General features: G+C 53.8%; 1 protein-coding gene across 1 annotated transcript; it reads right to left on the bottom strand.

The window, feature by feature from the left end:
- Positions 1-2,625: 2,625 nt before the first annotated feature.
- NCF1 (neutrophil cytosolic factor 1) lies at positions 2,626-19,543 on the bottom strand. The gene is made up of 11 exons (XM_045786153.2): positions 19,397-19,543; positions 13,301-13,381; positions 10,198-10,273; positions 9,922-10,087; positions 8,880-8,929; positions 7,425-7,547; positions 6,887-6,994; positions 5,967-6,084; positions 4,642-4,749; positions 3,966-4,111; positions 2,626-3,722 (listed from the first exon to the last, which is right to left on the bottom strand). Exons 1-11 carry the CDS (start codon positions 19,466-19,468, stop codon positions 3,601-3,603), a joined length of 1,170 nt encoding a protein of 389 aa, XP_045642109.2. The 5' UTR covers positions 19,469-19,543; the 3' UTR covers positions 2,626-3,600.
- Between the last annotated feature and the right edge of the window lie 27 nt (positions 19,544-19,570).

The following is a 19,570-nucleotide window of genomic DNA, read 5'->3' as shown; positions in this document are numbered from 1 at the left end:
TTTCTGGTCATTGCCTTTCGTTGACGGCTGGTGGGTCTCACTCACCCCTGAGGCCCGCACGCTGAAGGTTTGAATCGTCAACAGGGAAGCAGAGAGAGGTGTGTGTATTTGTGGGGGAGGGTAAATGCACACACATCCATGTGCCCACTTTCTGCATGGTGTCCCCTGTGATCTAACATGTTTGCAAGCTTGGGGACAGTCCCTGGGAGACACAGTCACCAACGGTAGTACTCCCATGTGAGCTGTCTCTGCCTCCCCGCGGACCCACAAAGGTAGGAGTTCAAAATGGAAAACCCCAGATAACAAGAGGGGCTTTCAAAGGCCAAGGAAGCTGAGGTTTGGAGGGGGTTTTGTTTGGGGGTGGGGTTTTTTGATAAACTTTATTTTGAGGGGCGCCCTGGCTGGCTCAGTCAGTAGAACATGCGACTCTTGATCTCTGGGTGGTGAGTTCGAGCCCCCGCGTTGGGTGTAGTGATGACTTAAAAAATAAATCCATAAGCTGTATTTCGAAATAATTTCAAATTTACGGAGAAGTTGCAGACATGGGAAAGGCGGGAAGAACACTTACGTGTCCTCTTGCCGTATGCTCGTAGTGTTGAAATTTTACCCCTGTGCGTTATCTCCTGTTTGCTTGGTCTCCTCCCTCTCTCTCTTTCGTGTGTGTGTGTGTGTGTGTGTGTGTGTGTGTGTGTGTACCACATTGCCTGTAAGTGTGTATACACGAGTGTCTGAGTATCTACGTGTGTATAAATGTGTGTGCCTAACTTTTTTTCTGGAACATTTGAGGGGGTCACATACATCGTTTCTGCCGGACTAATTAAGGGAATATTTTCCAAGAAAAGGGATATTCTCTGACCACGACTTAGTGACCAGCTCCAGTAAATGGAACAGTGAGGTAGTACTTTGATCTCGTTTACTGTGCATGGTGTCCCTTGTGTTCCAACATGTTTGCAAGCTGATGTCCTTCCCTTTGCAGCGCTGAACCCGCGGGAGAGTCGGCATTTGAAAGAGGGCACGCGCGCACACACACACACACACACACACAGAGTGTTCTTAATCCCTGTTAGCCACTGGAATTAGTGACCCCAAATTGTGGATACTTTCCAGATTGGAGGAATTAATCTGACTAGGGAACAAAAAGGGAACAAAAAGATCAGGAAGCAATGGGCAAAACACTTCGATAAAAATGAGGGGAGGCTGCGGAAGAAAGAGACTAACTTCCAGCAGTCTCCGGCACAAGGCACCCGCCCGCAGCTGGAGCCCGAAAGCATGTCCTCAGACACAGGGAAGATGACCCCAGCCCGGCCATTCTGTCCTGGTGGAGTGCAGGTGCGGCTGGTCGGCCTAGCTCAGAGGCTCACGACCTGGGGGGAGGAACGGGCTGCTTTACAATGGGGTCAGGGGAGACCCGCCCCCGGTGTACCTGAGCATTTGTCGACACCGAGTACCAGAGGGGTCGCCCTGTGGACCCTGCAGGAAAAGGTCGGCCCCCTCATGTGATAGACCAGCAGTTAGGGCTCAGAGTGATTAAGTGACCTGCCAAGATAACACAGCAGAGACGTGGTCAGGATTCAAACTAGGTCCGTGTGACCCTGAAATCCATGTTATTCCATGACAGGTGGCTGTCACGTGTGGCTTTCTGGTGGTTAGCCCATCGGGTGATGCTGAGGGGACAGCAGGGTTCAGCCTGGGCTGCCTTCTGTGACTCGATTATTCATGGGCTGTTCTGCTTTGGATCAACCCCTACGGCCTCTAGCTTGCTTCTTTACCCCGCATGTGTGTTTGGGACTGCTGTGTGACCAAGCCAAGCCTGGGAGAACTGACTGAACGAGCAGGTGGTTTTCTGGGGTCGTTGAATGATGGAGTGTCTGCAAATGAGAGCACTCAGGAGCAGGGTGGTCGGGCCCAGCCGAGGAGCCAGGGGCTGCATTTGGTGGTCCCCGTCAGTTCCTAGGGGCAGAGGGTTACAGCATCTCCCCCAAGGCCCTGTCTTCCCATCCCAGGGCGGGCAGAGGACACTGGTCACTCCTCCAACACAGGCCTGGGGTGGGCAGCTTGGAGCTCTGGAAGCCAGGCAGATACCCCTCCTCTGAGCGTCCGTTGGCCACAGCACCCGCCACTGGGACTGAGCCACAGATCAGGAGCCCTGCAGGGTCGGGAGAGTGTAATGCATTCAGTGGGGCTTTGGAGTCGGAAAAGAAAGCCTGCCTCCACCTCCCGGCTCTGCCACACGTGTCCTTGCCACATTACCCTAGAAACTCGCTTGGTTTCCTCCTCCATAAACCTACCTGACAGGGTTGTTCTCAGAACCAGAAACAAGGTGAAGAAAGAGCCCAGCGTCACGCCGGCCTCAGGAAAATTGCGCGCGCACTGCAGCCCTAACTCAGACACGGGCACCTACGGACGGGCCCGCCGGGCGCTCTCCGGCGGTTCCCCCGGGGGACAGCAGGGGCTCACAGGCAGGCCCCTGCCCTCAGGCCCACGCACCCCCGGGCCTCCCCCTCAGCACACCACAGTGGGGCCAGCACGAGGCCACCTCCAGGGGACCAGAAATGCAGACAAACGTGAGGAAAACACTTGATCGGGACCTTAGCTTGGAAAAAAATGAAACTAAAAATTATGAAAGTATTTTATCTCACACTTCGGCCCTTTTAATTAGACTTGCAGCTGAACAAGCAAAAGGGTTGGGATGGCCGGTGGTTCACGCTCCCACAGCTTTGCATGATAGCGCTTGAGGGTCTGGACTTTTCCAGCAAACTGAGTGTGCAAAAAGCAAAGGGCCCGGTGATGTGCTCAAGGCCTCTTTCAATCGTTGTGCCAGTCAAATGATTCTCTTGAGAAGCACCAATCCCCTTATCTCGAAGGGACCAGCCTTGTCCATCCTCTTGTGCCCCCCCCCCCCCACGCACACATAGGCCAGCGGCCACCACCCACCTCCTTCCTGATAAGCTGCTGCTTTTGCAAGATTTGCAGCTCCGGGTTGCACCCTGGTGTCTTAGCATTTTTGCGAAAGATCCACCAGCAAAGACTGAGGCCGTGCTCAGGGCGGTGAGGGTCTGTTCACCAATGGGCAGTGAATAATCAGAGCTGCTCCCTCCCGATACCTACATTACAATTTTTGTTACCGAACGAAGGTGCACACACCGAGCGCTATGGCACCCTTCTTCAGAACTCTTCTGCAGTGGGACCAAAGTTTTAGCAGGCAGCTTCTGTCCAAACAGCCAGCGGGGTGGGGGGTGGGGGGAACCGGGGGTTCCTATTGCACTTGGCCCCGTGCAAACAGTCTCGGCCAAGGCCAGGGCAGTGTGCAACCGGACCTTGGTTCTTGCAACTTCCCCTAACCTCCCGCCCCAGCAGAGCTCACGGCCCTCAGTTCTAATTCTATAAATACCCCCAAGGGCGTGCCCAGCCCAGCCTGACCCGCTGCTCTGCAGGACCCCTGTCCACTCCAAGCAACATTTATTGAGAGCGCTGAATAGTTAGCTGGGAGGGGCCGGGGCTGCCGGAGGCATCCAGACTTCTGGATCCATACACGTGTATACAGGATGCGGTGGGACAGGGCGGAGGGGTCAGGACACCATCTGGGGAGGCGGCCCGGCCTCAGACGGCGGACGACAGCTTCCGCTTGGTGCTCTCGCTGCAGTGGTGCAGGATGAGGTCTGCGCTGGGCCGCGGGGGCACCGCGGGTTGCGGCTTTGCGCTCTGAGTCTGCGGCTGCTCCCCTGCGGCAGAAAGCGCTGCACGGTGAGAGGCCCCGCCCCACCTTCCAGGCCCCACCCCCGGACCCGCCTCCCCGCCCCGCCCCGGGCCCGCCTCCCCGCCCCGCCCCGGGCAGCCCCGCCTCCAGGCCGCTAAGGACACTCTAGAGCACGGCCCGGGCCGCGCCTAGCCCCGCCCCACGCCCCGCCCCGTCTTCCAGGCCCCGCCCCAGGCAGCCCCGCGCCCAGGCCGCTGCGGGCACTCACCGCGTGGGCTCCCTGCGCTCTGCGGTCCAGGCCGCGCGTGGCGGCGACGCTGCTGCAGAAAACGGACACTGTTGCGCCGATAGGTGTCCTGGCTGAGGCGGTTCCGCGACCGCTGGTGGATGCTGTGCGCGTTGCGGATGGACGACCTGGGTCCAGAGGGACGGGGGCGTTACTCAGCGCCTGGCTGTCCCCGCTGCACCTGCGTCCCCGCCTGCGGGGACTCGCATGACCGGCCCTGGGGTCCAACGACTGGCCAGGGGCAGTGGGAGGGGGGCGGGGACTCCACACGACGGGGCGGGTCATGCATGGAGCTACACCGTGCCAACGCGGACTCCTGCTGGGTGGCAGAGCCCAAATCCATTTCCCACTCCCGGCCTCCTCTCCCCAGAAAGCCCTCTGGACTGCCGCAGCCCTCACGGGTCGTCCCCAAGGACGCCAGGCATCGACGTCTTCACCTCCACCTCACACCCCTGCTTTCCCAACGCCCCCGTGCCAGCCCCACGATGTGGGAGGGCACGTCCAGCCTTGATCCAGTGATGGTACTGCCTCGCCGCCTGCTGGGGAGCACCTGTCCTGACCTCCCTCCCTAGCACTGCCAGTCCAGGGCCTGGACCGACAGAGGGGACCCGTGGTATCCCCTCCTCAGCCCCATCCAGTGCTGGGGACCCTTGCTCACCTGCGGGGAGGTGCCCCTCGGCTCTTGATCTGGCGTTGGGCCTGGGTTACATCCTGCCCGGACTTCTGTAGGTACATGGATGGGAAGTACCCTGTGATGTCGTCCTTCCTGCAACAGAGGCAGCCCTTGAAGCCCCCGCAGTCACAGGGGGGAATAGGGGCCTCAGATGTGGCGGCTCAGGGATCCCTCTAAACAGCTGGGGTTAAGGCAGCTGGAAGTTGCAGACACCCTGAAGCCTGGCCAACAGCAGACCCTATCCCGCTGGGCCTCAGTTTCTTCATCTGTGCAACATAGCCCCTACCCCCAGCCATGATGTTGGTAGTGGGAGGAAGTTAGCAGGTCCAACTTGCCCCGCAGAGACATGTGTTTGCAATGAAACATCTGCAAAGTATATTTGACAGTTTTTTCTTTTACAGCCATTGTTTCCTGTGTCTAAGAAAACTTTGCCTACCTCCAGGTCACCAAGTTCCTGCTTTCTCTCAAAAGCTTGTTAGTTTGGGGTTTTGTGCTTGGTCAAACCCATGACACATCCCGAATAAATGTGTGTGGTGTGAGGTAGGGGTCTACATGCCTTTCCTCCATGTGGACACCCAGCTGTTCCAGCACCACTAGTTAAAAAGACTTTTCTCCCCATTCTCACTACTATATTTTGGGAGTAAGAAAAAACTTCGCGTATTACCAAGTTCACTCAGTAAAATGCTGATCCTTCTTGGCTGGTGGGAGAATCACAAGCAGATTCTCAGGGGTGCGTGACAGGCAGTTAAACCGAGTGAAGGTCAAAAAGGTTGAGAAATATCCCACCTCAAAGCCCCTGGTCCCGGGCCATGCTGATGGTGGGTGCTGTGGCCACAAGCTCACTGGGGCCGTGGACCAGCCCTATGACTCGAGGCTCTGAAAGGGTGTCCAAAGACCTGGGGAGGCCCAGTGGGTCTGAGAAGATGGCTCTTACAAGCCCCCAGGGGTCTGCTCTCTCTAGGAGGAGTGACCAGATAAGAATCACTGCCAACCAAAGATTTACAAGGAAAAAGGATGACAGGTTCTGCTCTACCAGTGCTCAGGTAAAATAATGAACACAATTAACTGTCGTACAAGCAATAAGAGAGGGTGAGGTGACCCCCAGTCACAAAGGACAAAGACACCAAACCCTGAGAGCCGGGTGGGGTGGGATAATCACTGATCTGCTATCAAAATGGAAACTGAGTCGAGAGAGAGGTGGCGGCTTACCCAGAGTCCCACACCCAGGTCAGCACTGAGCCCAGACAGACCGTGCCCCGGGCCAGGGCTGACAGGGTGGGCACAGTGGGGAGGGAGGGGCGCGCTCCTACCTGATGACCCACCAACCATCCAGGAGCTTATGAATGACTTCGATGGCTTCACCCTCCTGCAGAGACACTTCATCCTCCATCTCGGCAGTATAGGCTCTGATGGTGACATAGGGCTCACCTGGTCGGCCGTGGGGGCAGGGGCACAGTGTGAGGGTCCGCCCAGCTCTGGCCTGCCTCCCAGGGCGAGAGGCTTCCTCCAGCCAGAGCCTAGGACCGCCCTCCCCCCTCCTCCCTGCCTGCTCCTTGCTGGTCTCCCTCTGCGGGCTCCCGCCACCCACTCATGCGGCACCCTGGAGTTGTGCCCTCTGCCCACTACACCCCGGGGAGCTGCCCCATCCCACCCCGCACCCCCCACATCACGGGCCAGGCACCTAAATAGGACACGTGGCTGAGCAGGCAGTGCAGGGGTGGGGCGCCCGTCCACATGGCACCCGAGCCACTTGACGCCGGCATCCACACCTTTTCCAGTTTTTCCACAGATGCCATAAATCCGCATACAGTTGTGAAATCGCTCCATTTTAAAATACGGGCAATCAACTCTAACTTATGTCCACCTCCACATGGGCCCCATCCAGCTCGGGCACTGCCAGCTCTCCCCTTGCAGTCAGCGAGGATGCCCCCACCTCCAGGCAGTGCTCCTTCCTGAACCTCAGATCTGCTCATTGGTCGGCTTCCCACTGGACCTGGCCCAGGCTGGACCCACCTCTACTCTACCTCCTGGTTCCCTGTCCTGACCAAGGGCACCACCTCCTACCCGGGCCCCTCAAGCCAGACTATGGGGTCTCCAGCCTGCCCCCACTGCCCAGTCCAAAATCAGCCAACCCCAAAATGGGTATGGTGGTGTCCGGCTTCTCAATATCCCAGGAGCCCCTCCGGTCCCCTCCCCTCACGTCCTTCTGGCCACGGAGGGCAGGCCGCACCTTCGTAGTTGGGCTCTGGGTCCTCTGCTTCATCAGGACTGTCCAGGGGCTCCAAGTAGGACGCCGGGACCCAGCCTCGCTTTGTCTTCATTTGACAGAACCACCAGCCTGTGCAGGGGGTGGGGAGGTAGGAGGGGTGAGGCAGGAAGTCTAGATGGGCCTGGCAGCCTCCCTCAGCCCCCAAGGGTGGTAAGGACACCTGGACATAGACACACAGACATCCAACACAAAGATTCAGAAATGTCACCTTCACCACACTCCACGCCAGACCACACACAGCCACACACACAGGTCACGGGATTACAGCTCAGAATCTGCTGCCACGTATCACGCCCAGAAGCTCGCCTGGCCTCCCGGATAAGCCCCAGGCATGCACAGATGCCCACAGCCTCCCCCAGGGGAGGACAGTCGCCCCCCCCCCAAGGAGCCACAGCCCGTCAATGGACCAGGCGGGGAGGAAGCCGGAGGCTGGCTGAGGGGCAGAGCCTCGGACGCAGGCACCTAGAGAGCAAGGTCCTGGCAGGGCAGGGAGACTGACCGCTCTCACTCTTCTCCACGACCTCCACCACGTCACCCGTGGCCAGAGCCATCTGGGAGCCCGAGCTCTTCTCGAAGTCGGCGATGGCCCGGTATGTCTGCAGGATGATGGGGCCCGTGATGTCTGGCCAGAGGGAGGGCGGTGTGAGTGGACGGTGCGGGATGGGCTGCCTCCTCCAAGCAGTCCCCTGCACAGGCCACCAGAGCCAGGCGTGCTGGAGGTGGACGCCCCCAGCCAACTGGAAAGCAGCAGAGACCAGCGAGTCTTCGCGGCCCCGCACTTATGGAGCACCTATGTGTTCTAGACACTAGTCACGCTCCTTACGCATGCTCTTTCTCCCCTGATGGGTTAGGGAGCAGCCCCCCTGGGCCCTAATGTGCACACAGATCGGCCCGGGGATCTTGCTGGAATGCCGGTTCTAATTCCATAGGGCTGCAGTGGGACCTGAGAATCTGCATTTCTAACCAGCCCCCAGGTCTTGCCACTGTGCCGCGTTATGGACTGAAATACATCTCCTCTTCCCTCCAAAAAATTCACATGTTGAAGCCCTAAGCCCCAGTACCTTAGAATCTGTATTTGGACTTAGAGCCTTTAAGGAGGTGATGAGGATGGGGCCCTGACCCCATAGGACTGGCATCCTTATAAGACAAGGAGGAGACACTAGGGGGCATGTGCCGTGTGAGGGCACAAGGAGGAGGCAGCCGTCTGCACACCGAGGACAGAGGTCTCGGCCCACTCCCTGATCACAGACTCCCAGCCTCCAGAACTGTGAGAAAGTTCATTTCTGTTGTTTAAGACCCTCCCCGCCCCCCCGCCACCCCGGTCTGCGGCGCTTGGGCCCGCGTAGACTAAGACGCTGCTGGTCCCTGGACCACACTCTGAGTGGCCTCTAGCTCCCACCTGGGCATCCCACTGACTGGCCGAAATCCTGCTCCACATTTCGTGGCCGTGTGGCCCTTGCCCTGAGTCCCAACTTAAACCAAGCCTCAATGTGTCCAGCTGTGAAATGGGGCTAATAGCCCTTTGGTCCCCACTCCATATTGTTATAGAGATGATTACATGTGCTAATGCGTGCAAGACGCTTAAAATAGGGCCTGGGACAGAGTCAGTCCTTAATAAATGTCAGGTTGTATTCTTAACAATTATCGTGCAATACAGATCAGATACTCTCAGGCCCCTGCGTGAGCCCTGATGGCCGACTTTGCCCCCAAACCTGTTCATTCATTCAGCCACGACCTCGCAGGCTGTTGGGGGCCAGGGTCGCGCTGGGCTCTGCAGCCACAGACATGAGCTCCAAAAGCTTCACTGACCAGTGACTCCCACAGAGCCCCAGTCTTTAGTGCAGACACCGAGACACGTCCCCCCCACCCCGCCACCCCCGGCTCCCTTCCCCGCACGCCATCACGCCCCCAGGCCCTGCAGGGTGACCTACAGGTGGCTGCCCACGCCTCTCACCCGTGAGGCTGTTGTCTTTAGGCACCAGGTAGGTCTCCGGCTTTTTCACCCTGCAGGAAAGAAGAGTCTGGGTTGGCGCTCGCTTGGCTTCCCACTGGGGAGTGGAAGCTCCGGCCAGACCTACAGAAGAACTTGCCAATGTGGGATGTGCGGTCCGCCGTGGAGGGAAGGGAGCCACGGGACCGGCAAGGAAAGCCCCTGCCCCCCCCCCTGCCTTCTGCAGAAACAAAGGAGGAGGCCACTGTTGAAGAGAACGCAGGTGACGCCCCCACGCCGGTCTGGGAGAGGCTCTTGTCAGCTCGCTTCTTCTGGGGCCTCAGGAGAGCGGCCAACAGGGAGTAGGCATCCCGGCCACCCAGTCCCCCAGGCGCTGCGCTGCCCGGCCCTGGGCCAGGGCGGTGTTCAGCGGTGATGGGTATGTCCAGGCCTGCCCCGTACTCGGTGAACAGAGAGGGGCGGAGAGAGGGACCTTCCCCAGCAGGACGGCATATTCCCCTGAGCCCGCCCTCAGCTTCTCAGATGCTCCGCACGCTGGGCCCTAGTACAGGAGTCCCCAAGAGCAGGGGCGGGCAGAGAAGGAGGTGACAAAGCGGAAGCTGCTCAGCGATGAGCAGTGGCCACCAGCACCCCCTCTCTGTTGGGGCTCTGTGCTTCACCGTTTGTAAGCGCTCTGCACGGCCCTGTGACCCCATCTGGCCCTTCCCAGCCCGTTACAGGCGGGAAAACTGCCTTCAGAAGGCAAGCTGATGGATCTAGGATTGAGACTCCCAGCCCAGAGAGCCTCCCCTAGCACCGTGAGGCTCACGGGGCTCCAGGTGGAGACTCGGCAGGGATGCTGGGGTGGGGGGGTCCAGGTCACATGGGCCAGAGCTGGAATCCTCCCCCCTTCTCTTTTGGGCTGTGAGACTTCGGGCAAGTTGCCTCCCCTCTCTGAGCTTTAGTTTTCTTGTCATATGGGGGCAGTCATGCACCCCCTCCCCAGGCAAAGCTCAGCACCCCCTTCCCTCTTCCACTTCGGGGCCACAAGGAGGGGGCCACTCACTGGCTGTCCGTGGGGAGCTTGAGGTCGTCGGGGCGCACCTTGAAGAAGTTGAGGAGGTGGGGGCAGCGGGAGATCTTGACGGGCAGGCTCATGAGTGCATTGCAGTATTCTGTGAGGGTGCCTTGGCGATTCTCAGCGGCCCGCTGCCCGTCGTACCACCGAGGGGCTGGAGGGGCCAGGGGGGGACACCGGGTCAAGTCCCAGAGGGGGCAGGAGTAGGGGGCACAGCTTGCAGGGCAGGCGAAGGGAGGCAGGACAGGTGACCCTGCTTCTCACCTGGCAGGTGGGGGATGATTCTGTTCTGCGGGTTGATGTCCCCCGCCTCGATAGGGAACATTTCCTTTAACATTTTCTAGACATGAAAGAAAAGGGGAAGGCATATCCTTTATTACAACCCTGTTGTAATAGAATCGGAAACGACTCTTCTCATCCCTCGGGCTAGAAATTTCGGCGGCCATCCTTGGTCCTCTCTGTCTCTCCCATCTTACATTCACACCACCAGCAGATCCTTCTGGTTTCACTCCTCAAATCTATCCAGCATCTGACCCTTCTCACTGCCCACACAGTCACCACCTCGGCCCGAGCTTCCACGGAGCCACGGGTCATTCCACGGATGATCATGACAGTTTTCCTACGCCCCCTGCCATCTCTGTCCTCAATCCGGCATCTTCTTCACGCTTAAACTGGATTCTGTCTCTCTGCTCAGAGCCCTCCCTGACTCGTGGCTCACTCAGAATGGAAGCCAAAGGCTTCACAAGAGTCTACAAGGTCCTGCAGCCCTGTCCTGCCTGCCTCACTCGCCTCCTCTGCCACCACCCTCCCTTCCCTTGTTCACTCTGCTCCAGCCATCTCGGAATACTCCAGGCCCACTCCTGCCCCAGGGCCTTTGCACTTGCTCTTCCCATTCTTCCCCCCACCTTTTGTCAATAGCGCTTTCTCTTTCTCTTTCTTCAAGTCTTTCCCCAGATATCACCCCCTCAGTGAAGCCTTCTCCCTGACAATTTGCCCTCCTAACTCAGTCCTCCCATCCATCACCACCCCCCGCTTTGTCTAACATACTGTGTACATCACTTTTGTTTTTTGGGTCTGTTAATCTGACTCCTCCGCTAGAACTTAAGGTCCACAAGGGAGGGCAAGGACCTGCATCTTTCTTATGCCCTTGTCACCTTCAGAGCATCTCCCACGTCGGATGCACCTGGAGCTTAGTAGGTCCTCGATAAATAGTTGTTGAATGAATGCATGAGTCCACCAATTAGTAAAAGGGGCTGTCGTGCACATATCAGCTTGGACAGGTCTCAAAAAATGTGACCTAGTGACAGGAACTAGGCAGAGAAGGGAGCAGCCGCCATGCTGATGTTTCTAGAAAGCCTGCGGAAAATGCACACTCAACACTACTGTGTCTTGTTCTTGGACTCGTGTGTGTGTGTGTGTGTGTGTGTGTGTGTGTGTGCACACGTGCAGTCATCCTGGGCTGGAGCTGGGACAGGGCATGGGATAAAGGGTGCTTTCCACTTCTGTCATGTTTTATTTTATCTTAAAAAAGCCTTCTGGGGCACTCGGCTTGCTCAGTCGATGGAGCTCACGACTCTTGATCTCGGGATCATGAGTTCAAGCCCCACGCTGGGCATAGAGCTGATATTAAAAAAAAAAGTCTCATAGCGAACAGCATGGTGACATCAATTGTGACTCAGGGTCCTGGGTGTGGGGGCTGCTTTTAGTCTTCTTCACATTTACCTGCATTTTGCTTTTATTTATTTACTTACTTACTTACTTTTTTCCTTAAGTAGGCTCCTGAGAGCACGACCTGAGCTGAGATCAGGAGTCAGACACTTAATCGACTGAGCCGCCCAGGTGCCCCCGCATTTCGCTTTAAATCTCTCGTACAAGAGGGGTGCCTGGCTGGCTCAGTCAGTAGAGCGTACGAGCTTTGATCTCGGGGTTGTGAATTCAAGCCCCACGTTGGGTGTGGAGATTACTTAAAAATAGAAAAAATATTAAAAAAAATTTTCTGGAGCACCTGGGTGGCCCAGTGGGTTAAGCCTGGGATTGAGCACCGTGACTGCCTCCCTGCTTGACAGGGAGCCTGCTTCTCCTTCTCCCTCTGCCCCTCTCCTATCCCACTCGTTCTCTTTCTCTCTCAAATAAATAAATAAATAAAATCTTATAAAAAAATTTCTCATGTGCGAAGAACAGGAAGGTACCCCATTCCGGGAGTCAGTACGCTGCTTGCAGAAGGCTTTTGTGGACCCTCCTTCCACCTGACCCAGTCTCAGACCTAAAAGCCACGCTCTGCACACCACACCCCCCAATGACCACCCCTAGTCTCTGGCGTGGGGAACCCCATGGGGTTTAGAGACTGTGGGATTCTCTCATTCAACCTGGCTGACAGCAGGCATCCACCAAGCAAGAGAACGTGGATCCTGGGGTGTCAGGATTCCCACCCCTTCTTCTCACCCGCCGGGGTCCTCATCAGGCCAGTGACCCTAAGTTGAAGAGCAAGGTCCTGGGGTGACAACCTGGGGGTGACACTAACCAGGCTGTCCCCTGCCAGGACAGAGGAGGCACGGCCCTTAGCGCCCCCTAGAGTTTATGTTGAATGGGGACAGAGTCTCTGAGCAGGAAGACGAAACCGTCCGGTAGATGGACTGTGGTGATGGATGGGGGACATCGGGAATATACTGCAAGCCGTTGCCCTGTGCACTTAAAATGCTAAGTTATGTTCTGTGTATTTTATCGCATTAAAACATATTTTAAGGAAAGCTCACCACTTGCAACGGCATGGATGGAACTAGAGGGTATTATGCTAACTAAGCAAAATAAGTCGGTCAGAGAAAGACAATTATCATATGATTTCACTCACATGTGGAATTTAAGAAACAAGACAGAGGATCATAGGGGAAGGGAGGGAAAATAAAATAAAATGAAATCAGAGAGGGAGGCAAGTCATAAGAGACTCTCAGCTCTAGGAAACAAACTGAGGGTTGCTGGTGGGGAGGGGGGTCGGGGGATGGGGTAACTGGGGGATGGCCATTAAGGAGAGCACGTGACCGAATGAGCACTGGGTGTTATATGCAACGGACGATTCACTGACCCTTGAAACTAACAATAAGTTATATGTTAATTGATTGAATTTAAATTAAAAAAAATAAAAAACATACTTTAAGAAAATTTCTTTTAAGTTAAGGAATAAATAATGCCCCCCCAACTGTGGGCTGGGGGTGCTCTAGGTTCCTCGCTTCCTGGCCAGCACCTGGGCCACCTTCCCCCTGGAAGGGCAGAGCTGGGACTGGGTGTAGCGTCGCCTCCCTGCCCCTCCCACCCACCCACACACACACACACACACACACACACACAAGCACGCGTGCTCAGGGGCACTCACGTGGAACTCGTAGATCTCCGTGAACCGCCGGTAGACCACCTTCTCAGACAGGTCCTGCCACTTTACCAGGAACATGTACACCTGGGGGGTGACGAGGGGGGACCCCGTTCAGCTTCCTGGGGGAAGCCCGCAGGACTCCGGGCGAGCGGGTGGGGAGAGCACTCTTTGGGGCGACCTGGGCCACAGAGGGGGCAGCGACTTCATGGACCCCAGAGCTGCTGCTCTCCAGCTTTAGGACCCAGGGCGAGACGTTCAGCTCCTCTCAAATGAACTCAAATTCCTCATCTGTAAATTGGAGATACACGGGCTCCTGGGGCTGGCAGGAGAGGTATGGGCGGTGAGACAGAAAAGCCTGGGCTCACACCATACCAGAACTCAGTGAGACAGTGCAGGGTCCCGTTTCTACCAAATGTCCAGAATAGACAATCTACACAGAAAGATTCGTGGTTGCAGGGGCTGGGCTGGGAAGGGGGAGTTTCTAAGGGGTCTGGGGTTTTTTATGGGTGGTGACGAAAATCTAATATTGATTGTACAAGGGGCGCCTGGATGGCACAGTTGGTTAAGCATCTGACTCCTGGTTGCGGCTCAGGTCGTGATCTCAGGGTCGTGAGATCGAGTCCCACGTTGGGCTCCACACTCAGCACAGAGTCTGCTTGAAATTCTCTCTCCCTCTGCCCCTCCTGCTCGTGTTCTCTCTCTCCAATAAATAAACACATCTTAAATATCTTAAATACACAGATAGATAGATAGTTGATAGATAGATAGATAGATAGATAGATAGTATGATGGTTGCACAACTCTGTAAATACTAAAAACCTTTGAATTTTACACTTTATATAGGTGAATTATATCTCAATGAAGCCATTATTAGAAAGGAAAAAAAAAAAAAAGGAAACTTGGTAAGGAGAAACCAAAATAGATCTAGAAGAATTCTACTCAGCCACAAAAAGGAACAAATTTCTGACAGAGGCATCCACAGGGGTGAATGTTGAAAGCATTCTGCTGAGTGGAAGAAGCCAGACATGAAAGGCCACACACGTGGTAGGTAGGATTCCATACCTATGACATTCTAGAACCAGTACGACTAACTCAAGGTGGAGAGAAACCAGAACGGCGGTAGCCCCCGGGGGTGGTGGAGGAAGGAGTGGGCAGCGAGAGAATCCGGGGGCGAAGGTAACTATCTATACCTTGATGAGGGTTTCGATTATGCAGGGACACGTACCATCAAAAGTCAGCAGATGTATCTCTGTGATTGGTGGATTTCATTTTTTTTTTAAAGATTTTATTTATTTATTCGACAGAGAGAGAGACAGCCAGCGAGAGAGGGAACACAAGCAGGGGGAGTGGGAGAGGAAGAAGCAGGCTCATAGCGGAGGAGCCTGATGTGGGGCTCGATCCCATAACGCCGGGATCACGCCCTGAGCCGAAGGCAGACGCCCAACCACTGTGCCACCCAGGCGCCCCTGGTGGATTTCATTTTACACAAATTCTACGTCAAAAGAGAAAAAAACTAGGGACGCCTGGCTGCCTCAGTTAGCGGAGCGTGCGGTGCCTGATCTCAGGGTTGTGAGTTCAAGCCCCGCGCTGGGTGTAGAGACTGTTTGCAAATAAAATCTTTAAAAATGCTTTTAAAATAAAATTTAAAAAGAGAAAAAAAAAAGTAAATATGACCTCTAGGTAGTGATATGCATGCTTAAGTATTTAGGGCCAAATGTGCGGATGTTTGCAATTTGCTTTGAAACGCACCAAAGGGGTGCCTGGGCGGCTCAGTCAGTTAAGTGTCTGCTTTCGGCTCAGGTCATGATCTGAGGGTCCTGGGATCGAGTCCTGCATCAGGCTCGCTGCTCAGCAGGGAGTCTGCTTCTCCCTCTGCCCCTCCCCTTTGCTCAGGGTCTCTCTTGCAAGCTCTCTCAAGTAAATAAATAAAATCTTAAAAAAAAAAAAAGAAAATCTAGAAATATATCTAGGTACACACGGAAATTTAGAATATGATAAAAGTGGTATCTCAAATTAGAGGAGTAAAGGTGGACTTTTAGTTTCTTTCTCTCTCTCTCGTTTTTTCAATTTTATTTTTAAGTAATCCCTACACCCAACATGGGGCTTGAATTCATGACCTGAGATCAAGAGTCGTGTGTTCCACTGACTGAGCCGGCCAGGCGCCCCCGTAAAGGTGGATTTTTAAAAAATTGGTGTTGGGTAAAATTGGATTCCTATCTCACACCACACACTGAATAAATTCCAAATGGGTCAGAGATCTAAGGGTAAAAGTTGAAACCACGTACGTGCCAGAAGGAAACATGGGGCTATGGGAAGATTGAGGCAACAGAAGATTGCTACTTAAAATGCATTGATATTTTTTCAAATGTTTGCATGTAAAACAGGTAAGTAAAGCCAAAAGACAAATGATAAACCGGGAGAAAATATTTGCAATACCTATCACAGATAAAGGGCGAATATTCCTAATATATAAAGAACTCTTTGAGGGATGCATGGCGGGCTCAGTTGGTGGGGTGTGTGACTCTCGATCTCGGGGTCGAGATTACTTAAATAAATACATAAAATTTTGGGGGGCGCCTGGGGGGCTCATTCGTTAAGCGTCTGCCTTCAGCTCAGGGCATGATCCCAGGGTCCTGGGATCGAGCCCCACATCGGGCTCCCTGATGCACTGGGAGCCTGCTTCTTCCTCTCCCACTCCCCCTGCTTGTGTTCCCTCTCTCGCTGGCTGTCTCTCTGTCAAATAAAATAAAATAAAATAAAATAAAATAAAATAAAATAAAATAAAATAAAATAAAATAAAATAAAATATTTTAAAAAAATATATAAAAATTTTAAAAATCCTTTAAAGGACTTTTTTTTTTAATTTGAAAGAAGAAAGACAAAAAACCTGATGGAAAATGAGCAAAATTCATGAGCAGTTCATGGTACACACACATGTATATGTCACCCTACACATACAAAGAAGTGTCTGTCTTTACTCATAATAACATCAGTGCAGGATGATTAGGTAATTACCAGTTAGTGACAACAATCGAAATAGTTGTTTGTAGAAACAATGGCATAGTCACATGATGGACTATTCTATGCATGTAAAAAAAATGAGACAGACTTACTGAACTAATTTGGAGGGAACTCCAGAATATTATAGGAGAATGGAGAAAAAGGTATGTATAGTATGTCACCTTGCTTATTGTCTGTGTAAAGAAGGAAAAATCAGAAAAAATGTATGTACTTTCGAAGTTTTATTTAAGCAATTTCTACACCCAAGGTGGGGCTTGAACTCATGACCCCGAGATCGAGATCGAGAGGCACACACTCCCCTGACTGAGCCCGCCAGGTGCCCCCCCCCTTTTTTGCAAAGAGAAAAACAGGAAAGATAAGCCAGAATGAGCCTTTGAGTACGTTTTTTAAATAAAGTTTCAATGTTTGATCACATCAAACCTGTGAACGTATTACACATTTAAAGATAAAATTTAGATCGAGGATTTTTTTAAAAACTTCAGATTGGAAACCAACGAAAACTAATAAACCTCACTATCTATCAGATGGGTAACAGTCACATTAAAGAAAACTGGAAAAGAAAAAAACCCAAGTAACTTTCAGTTATAGTATTTCTACCCTCAGTCCAAAAGGAGGAAAAAACCGCAAAGAAAACTTACATTCGACTTAATAGGTTGATTGTTCCTAATGGCGTGGGTGCTGTAATTCTGATAAAACTAGCTGGCGTGGATTGCAGAAATGAGCAAAGGAGTAAAGATGTTAATTTAGTTGGGAGCCAGGGTTCTCGTGGAGGGAGAAAGGATCTACCAGCGTAAAGTGGTACAAGGAGAATGAGATGGAATAGCTTTTTCCCCCAGTCCGAAAGGCCACGGGCAAAGACATCCCCGAGGCAATGAGCACACCCAGCTTCCAGACCTAGAATTCTAATATCGCTCCCCAGTGCAAAGAAACAGAGATCCTTAGTGAAAGGGCTGAGTCCGGGGCTCTGGCTGGAGAGCACAGGAAGGGCCTGGAACATCTCGACCAGAAGTAAGACTGTGCTCAGAGAAAGACAGGCTAGGGCAAAAAAGCAGAGAAGCCAGCTTGAAGGGGCTCCCACTGGCCAGATGTGGGATGATGGGAGCATGAAATAAGTTACGATAGCGATAGCTCATAACCCAATGAATAAAAGAGAAATCCACGCATCCACAGTGAACTAAGGAAATGGTAAGGAAGAGGGAAAGAACTTGACGGTAACATGTTAACTGATACATGCAGAAAGGAACGGTAGAGTTCAGAAATCACTATTTGGCAATTGTTATAGTCATTAGACTCAGGAAGAGTAATTTGACTCATCCACGGACCATAGAACAAACAGGATATTCCTAGAGTTTCAGAGAATTGCCCCGCAGGTTAATTATTAATCACGAGGGGAAAAATAGTAACTTTACAGTAGAGACACCTGGTGATCAAAATTAACATCACCAGCACAGGAACCCGCAAAATCGCCGGCCACCTGATAGGATCAACGTCACTTCTGGGGTATTTCTGCCATCCATGCATAATCCCAACCCAATGAAGAAGGCTTAGACAAATCCTTTTGTAGAAGGGACGTCCTACCAAATGGCTGGCCCCAGCTCTTCAAAACGTCAAAGGTGAGAAGGACAAAGAAAGATAGATTAAGATCGACCCAAGGGTGCCTGGCTGGCTCAGTTGGAGGAGCGTGTGACTCTCGATCTCAGGGTCATGAGTTCGAGCCCCATGTTGGGTGTAGAGATTACTTAAATAAAACTTAAAAAAAATAAAAATAAAAGACTGACCCAGATTAAGGGAGTTGGAAGAGTCAAGACAAGTGAAATGCAGCAGGGGGTCCTGGGTTGGATCCCAGACCTGGAACATTTTTACTACAGAGGACAAGTAGGGGAACTGGTAGAAATCTGGGTGAAGTCCGTGGGCTGGAGAACAGTGTTTCATCTACGTTAATTTGCTGATGTTGACACATTTGCATCGCGGTGATGTAAGAGAATGCCCTGGACTTTAAGAAACACACTGTAGAGGGGGGTGACTGGGTGGCACAGTCCATTAAGCAGCCGACTCTTGGTTTCTGCTCAGGTCATGATCTTGGGGTGGTGAGGTTGAACCCCGCACTCAGCAGGGAGTCCTGCTGCAGATTCTCTCTCCCTCTGCCCCTCCCGTGTGCGCGCGCTCTCTCTCTCTCTCTCTCTAAAATAAATCTTTTAAAAAGTACACAGTAGTATTCAGGAGTAAGGAAACACAATGTCTCCAATTTACTCTGGAATGATTCAGAAAAGTCCAATTCAGAGAAAGAGGTTGGGGAGAGAGGGAGAGATAGGGAGGGAGGGAGGAGGGGAACGGGGTGGGGGCACAGATGTGGGGGGCATGGAGGGATATTGGAATTATTGGTACTTTGAGGGCAACCCTTCTGCAAGTTTAAAATTATTTCAAAATTAAAAGTGAAAAGAAAGAAGAGAAGTCTTGGCATAGGATAGCGAATGTGCCCTACAAATACCATACAATTGACAAAGCAGAGTCCCTCCCTGGCCTCCTCTGGCCTCGGGGACCCTATGGGGGGGGTGGTGGACATGTCTGGGCAGATACATCCCAGTCTCCCAAGACAGGGGATGGGGGACATTTTTGGCTCCTTGGTGGCATCACCCTGCTGGAGGGGATCTGTCATGTAACTGACCCCACCGCCGGCTGGGGGTGGCAGAGGTTTGCCGCCAGCCCTCCTTCCTTGGAGGACAGCTCCCTGAAAACTGGGATGGTCAAGAAGGGCTTCCGGGAGGAGTGCGCCCTGCACAGGTGCGCTGGGCTGCCCGGACGCGAACAGGACGCGAACAGGGCGCGGACAGCGGACTCCTGGCTGGGGCGGGGGAGCAAAGAGTGAGGTCGGCAGGCGGGGGCCAGGGGCCAGGACGCCTGTCCTCCCACCGAGGGCCCCGGGCTGCCAGGGCGCGCGTCCGTGTCAGGGGCGCACATCCACTGCGCGCCCCGACGGGCCAGTGGCCCTGGGAGGCGCGCGGGGACAGCGCCGTCTGGCACCTGCGCGCCCGCGACAGGTTTGTCCCCGTGCGCGCGCAGGGCGCCGCGGTTACTCACGTAGTGCTGGCTGGGGACGAAGCGCTTCTCGAAGCCCAGAAGGGCGATGTGGCGTATGAAGGTGTCCCCCATGGCTGGGCTGCGGGGCCTCCCCTTCTGCGGGGGCACTCCCTGGCTGGGCCTTAAATGGGGAGGAAAGAGGAAGTCACTTTCGTCTCGGCAGGGGTGGGGGCA

This window comes from Ursus americanus, chromosome 2 (assembly GCF_024610735.1).
Source record: "Ursus americanus isolate L20-20 chromosome 2, mUrsAme1.1.p, whole genome shotgun sequence".
In the NCBI taxonomy this organism is placed as follows: Eukaryota; Metazoa; Chordata; class Mammalia; order Carnivora; family Ursidae; genus Ursus; species Ursus americanus.
The sequence above is the reverse complement of the archived record's forward strand: the minus strand, read 5'-3'. Positions and strand labels throughout refer to the sequence as shown.

Bases quoted from the DNA above. Each gene is read 5' to 3' on its own strand.
- NCF1 (XM_045786153.2), bottom strand. From the start codon at position 19,468: ATGGGGGACACCTTCATACGCCACATCGCCCTTCTGGGCTTCGAGAAG. The intron at 10,274-13,300 runs GTGAGTGCCCCT...TTTCATGTCTAG, and splicing joins CGGAGATCTACGAGTTCCAC to AAAATGTTAAAGGAAATGTT. The intron at 4,750-5,966 runs GTAGGAGCGCGC...CCTCTGTTGCAG, and splicing joins GATGGTTGGTGGGTCATCAG to GAAGGACGACATCACAGGGT.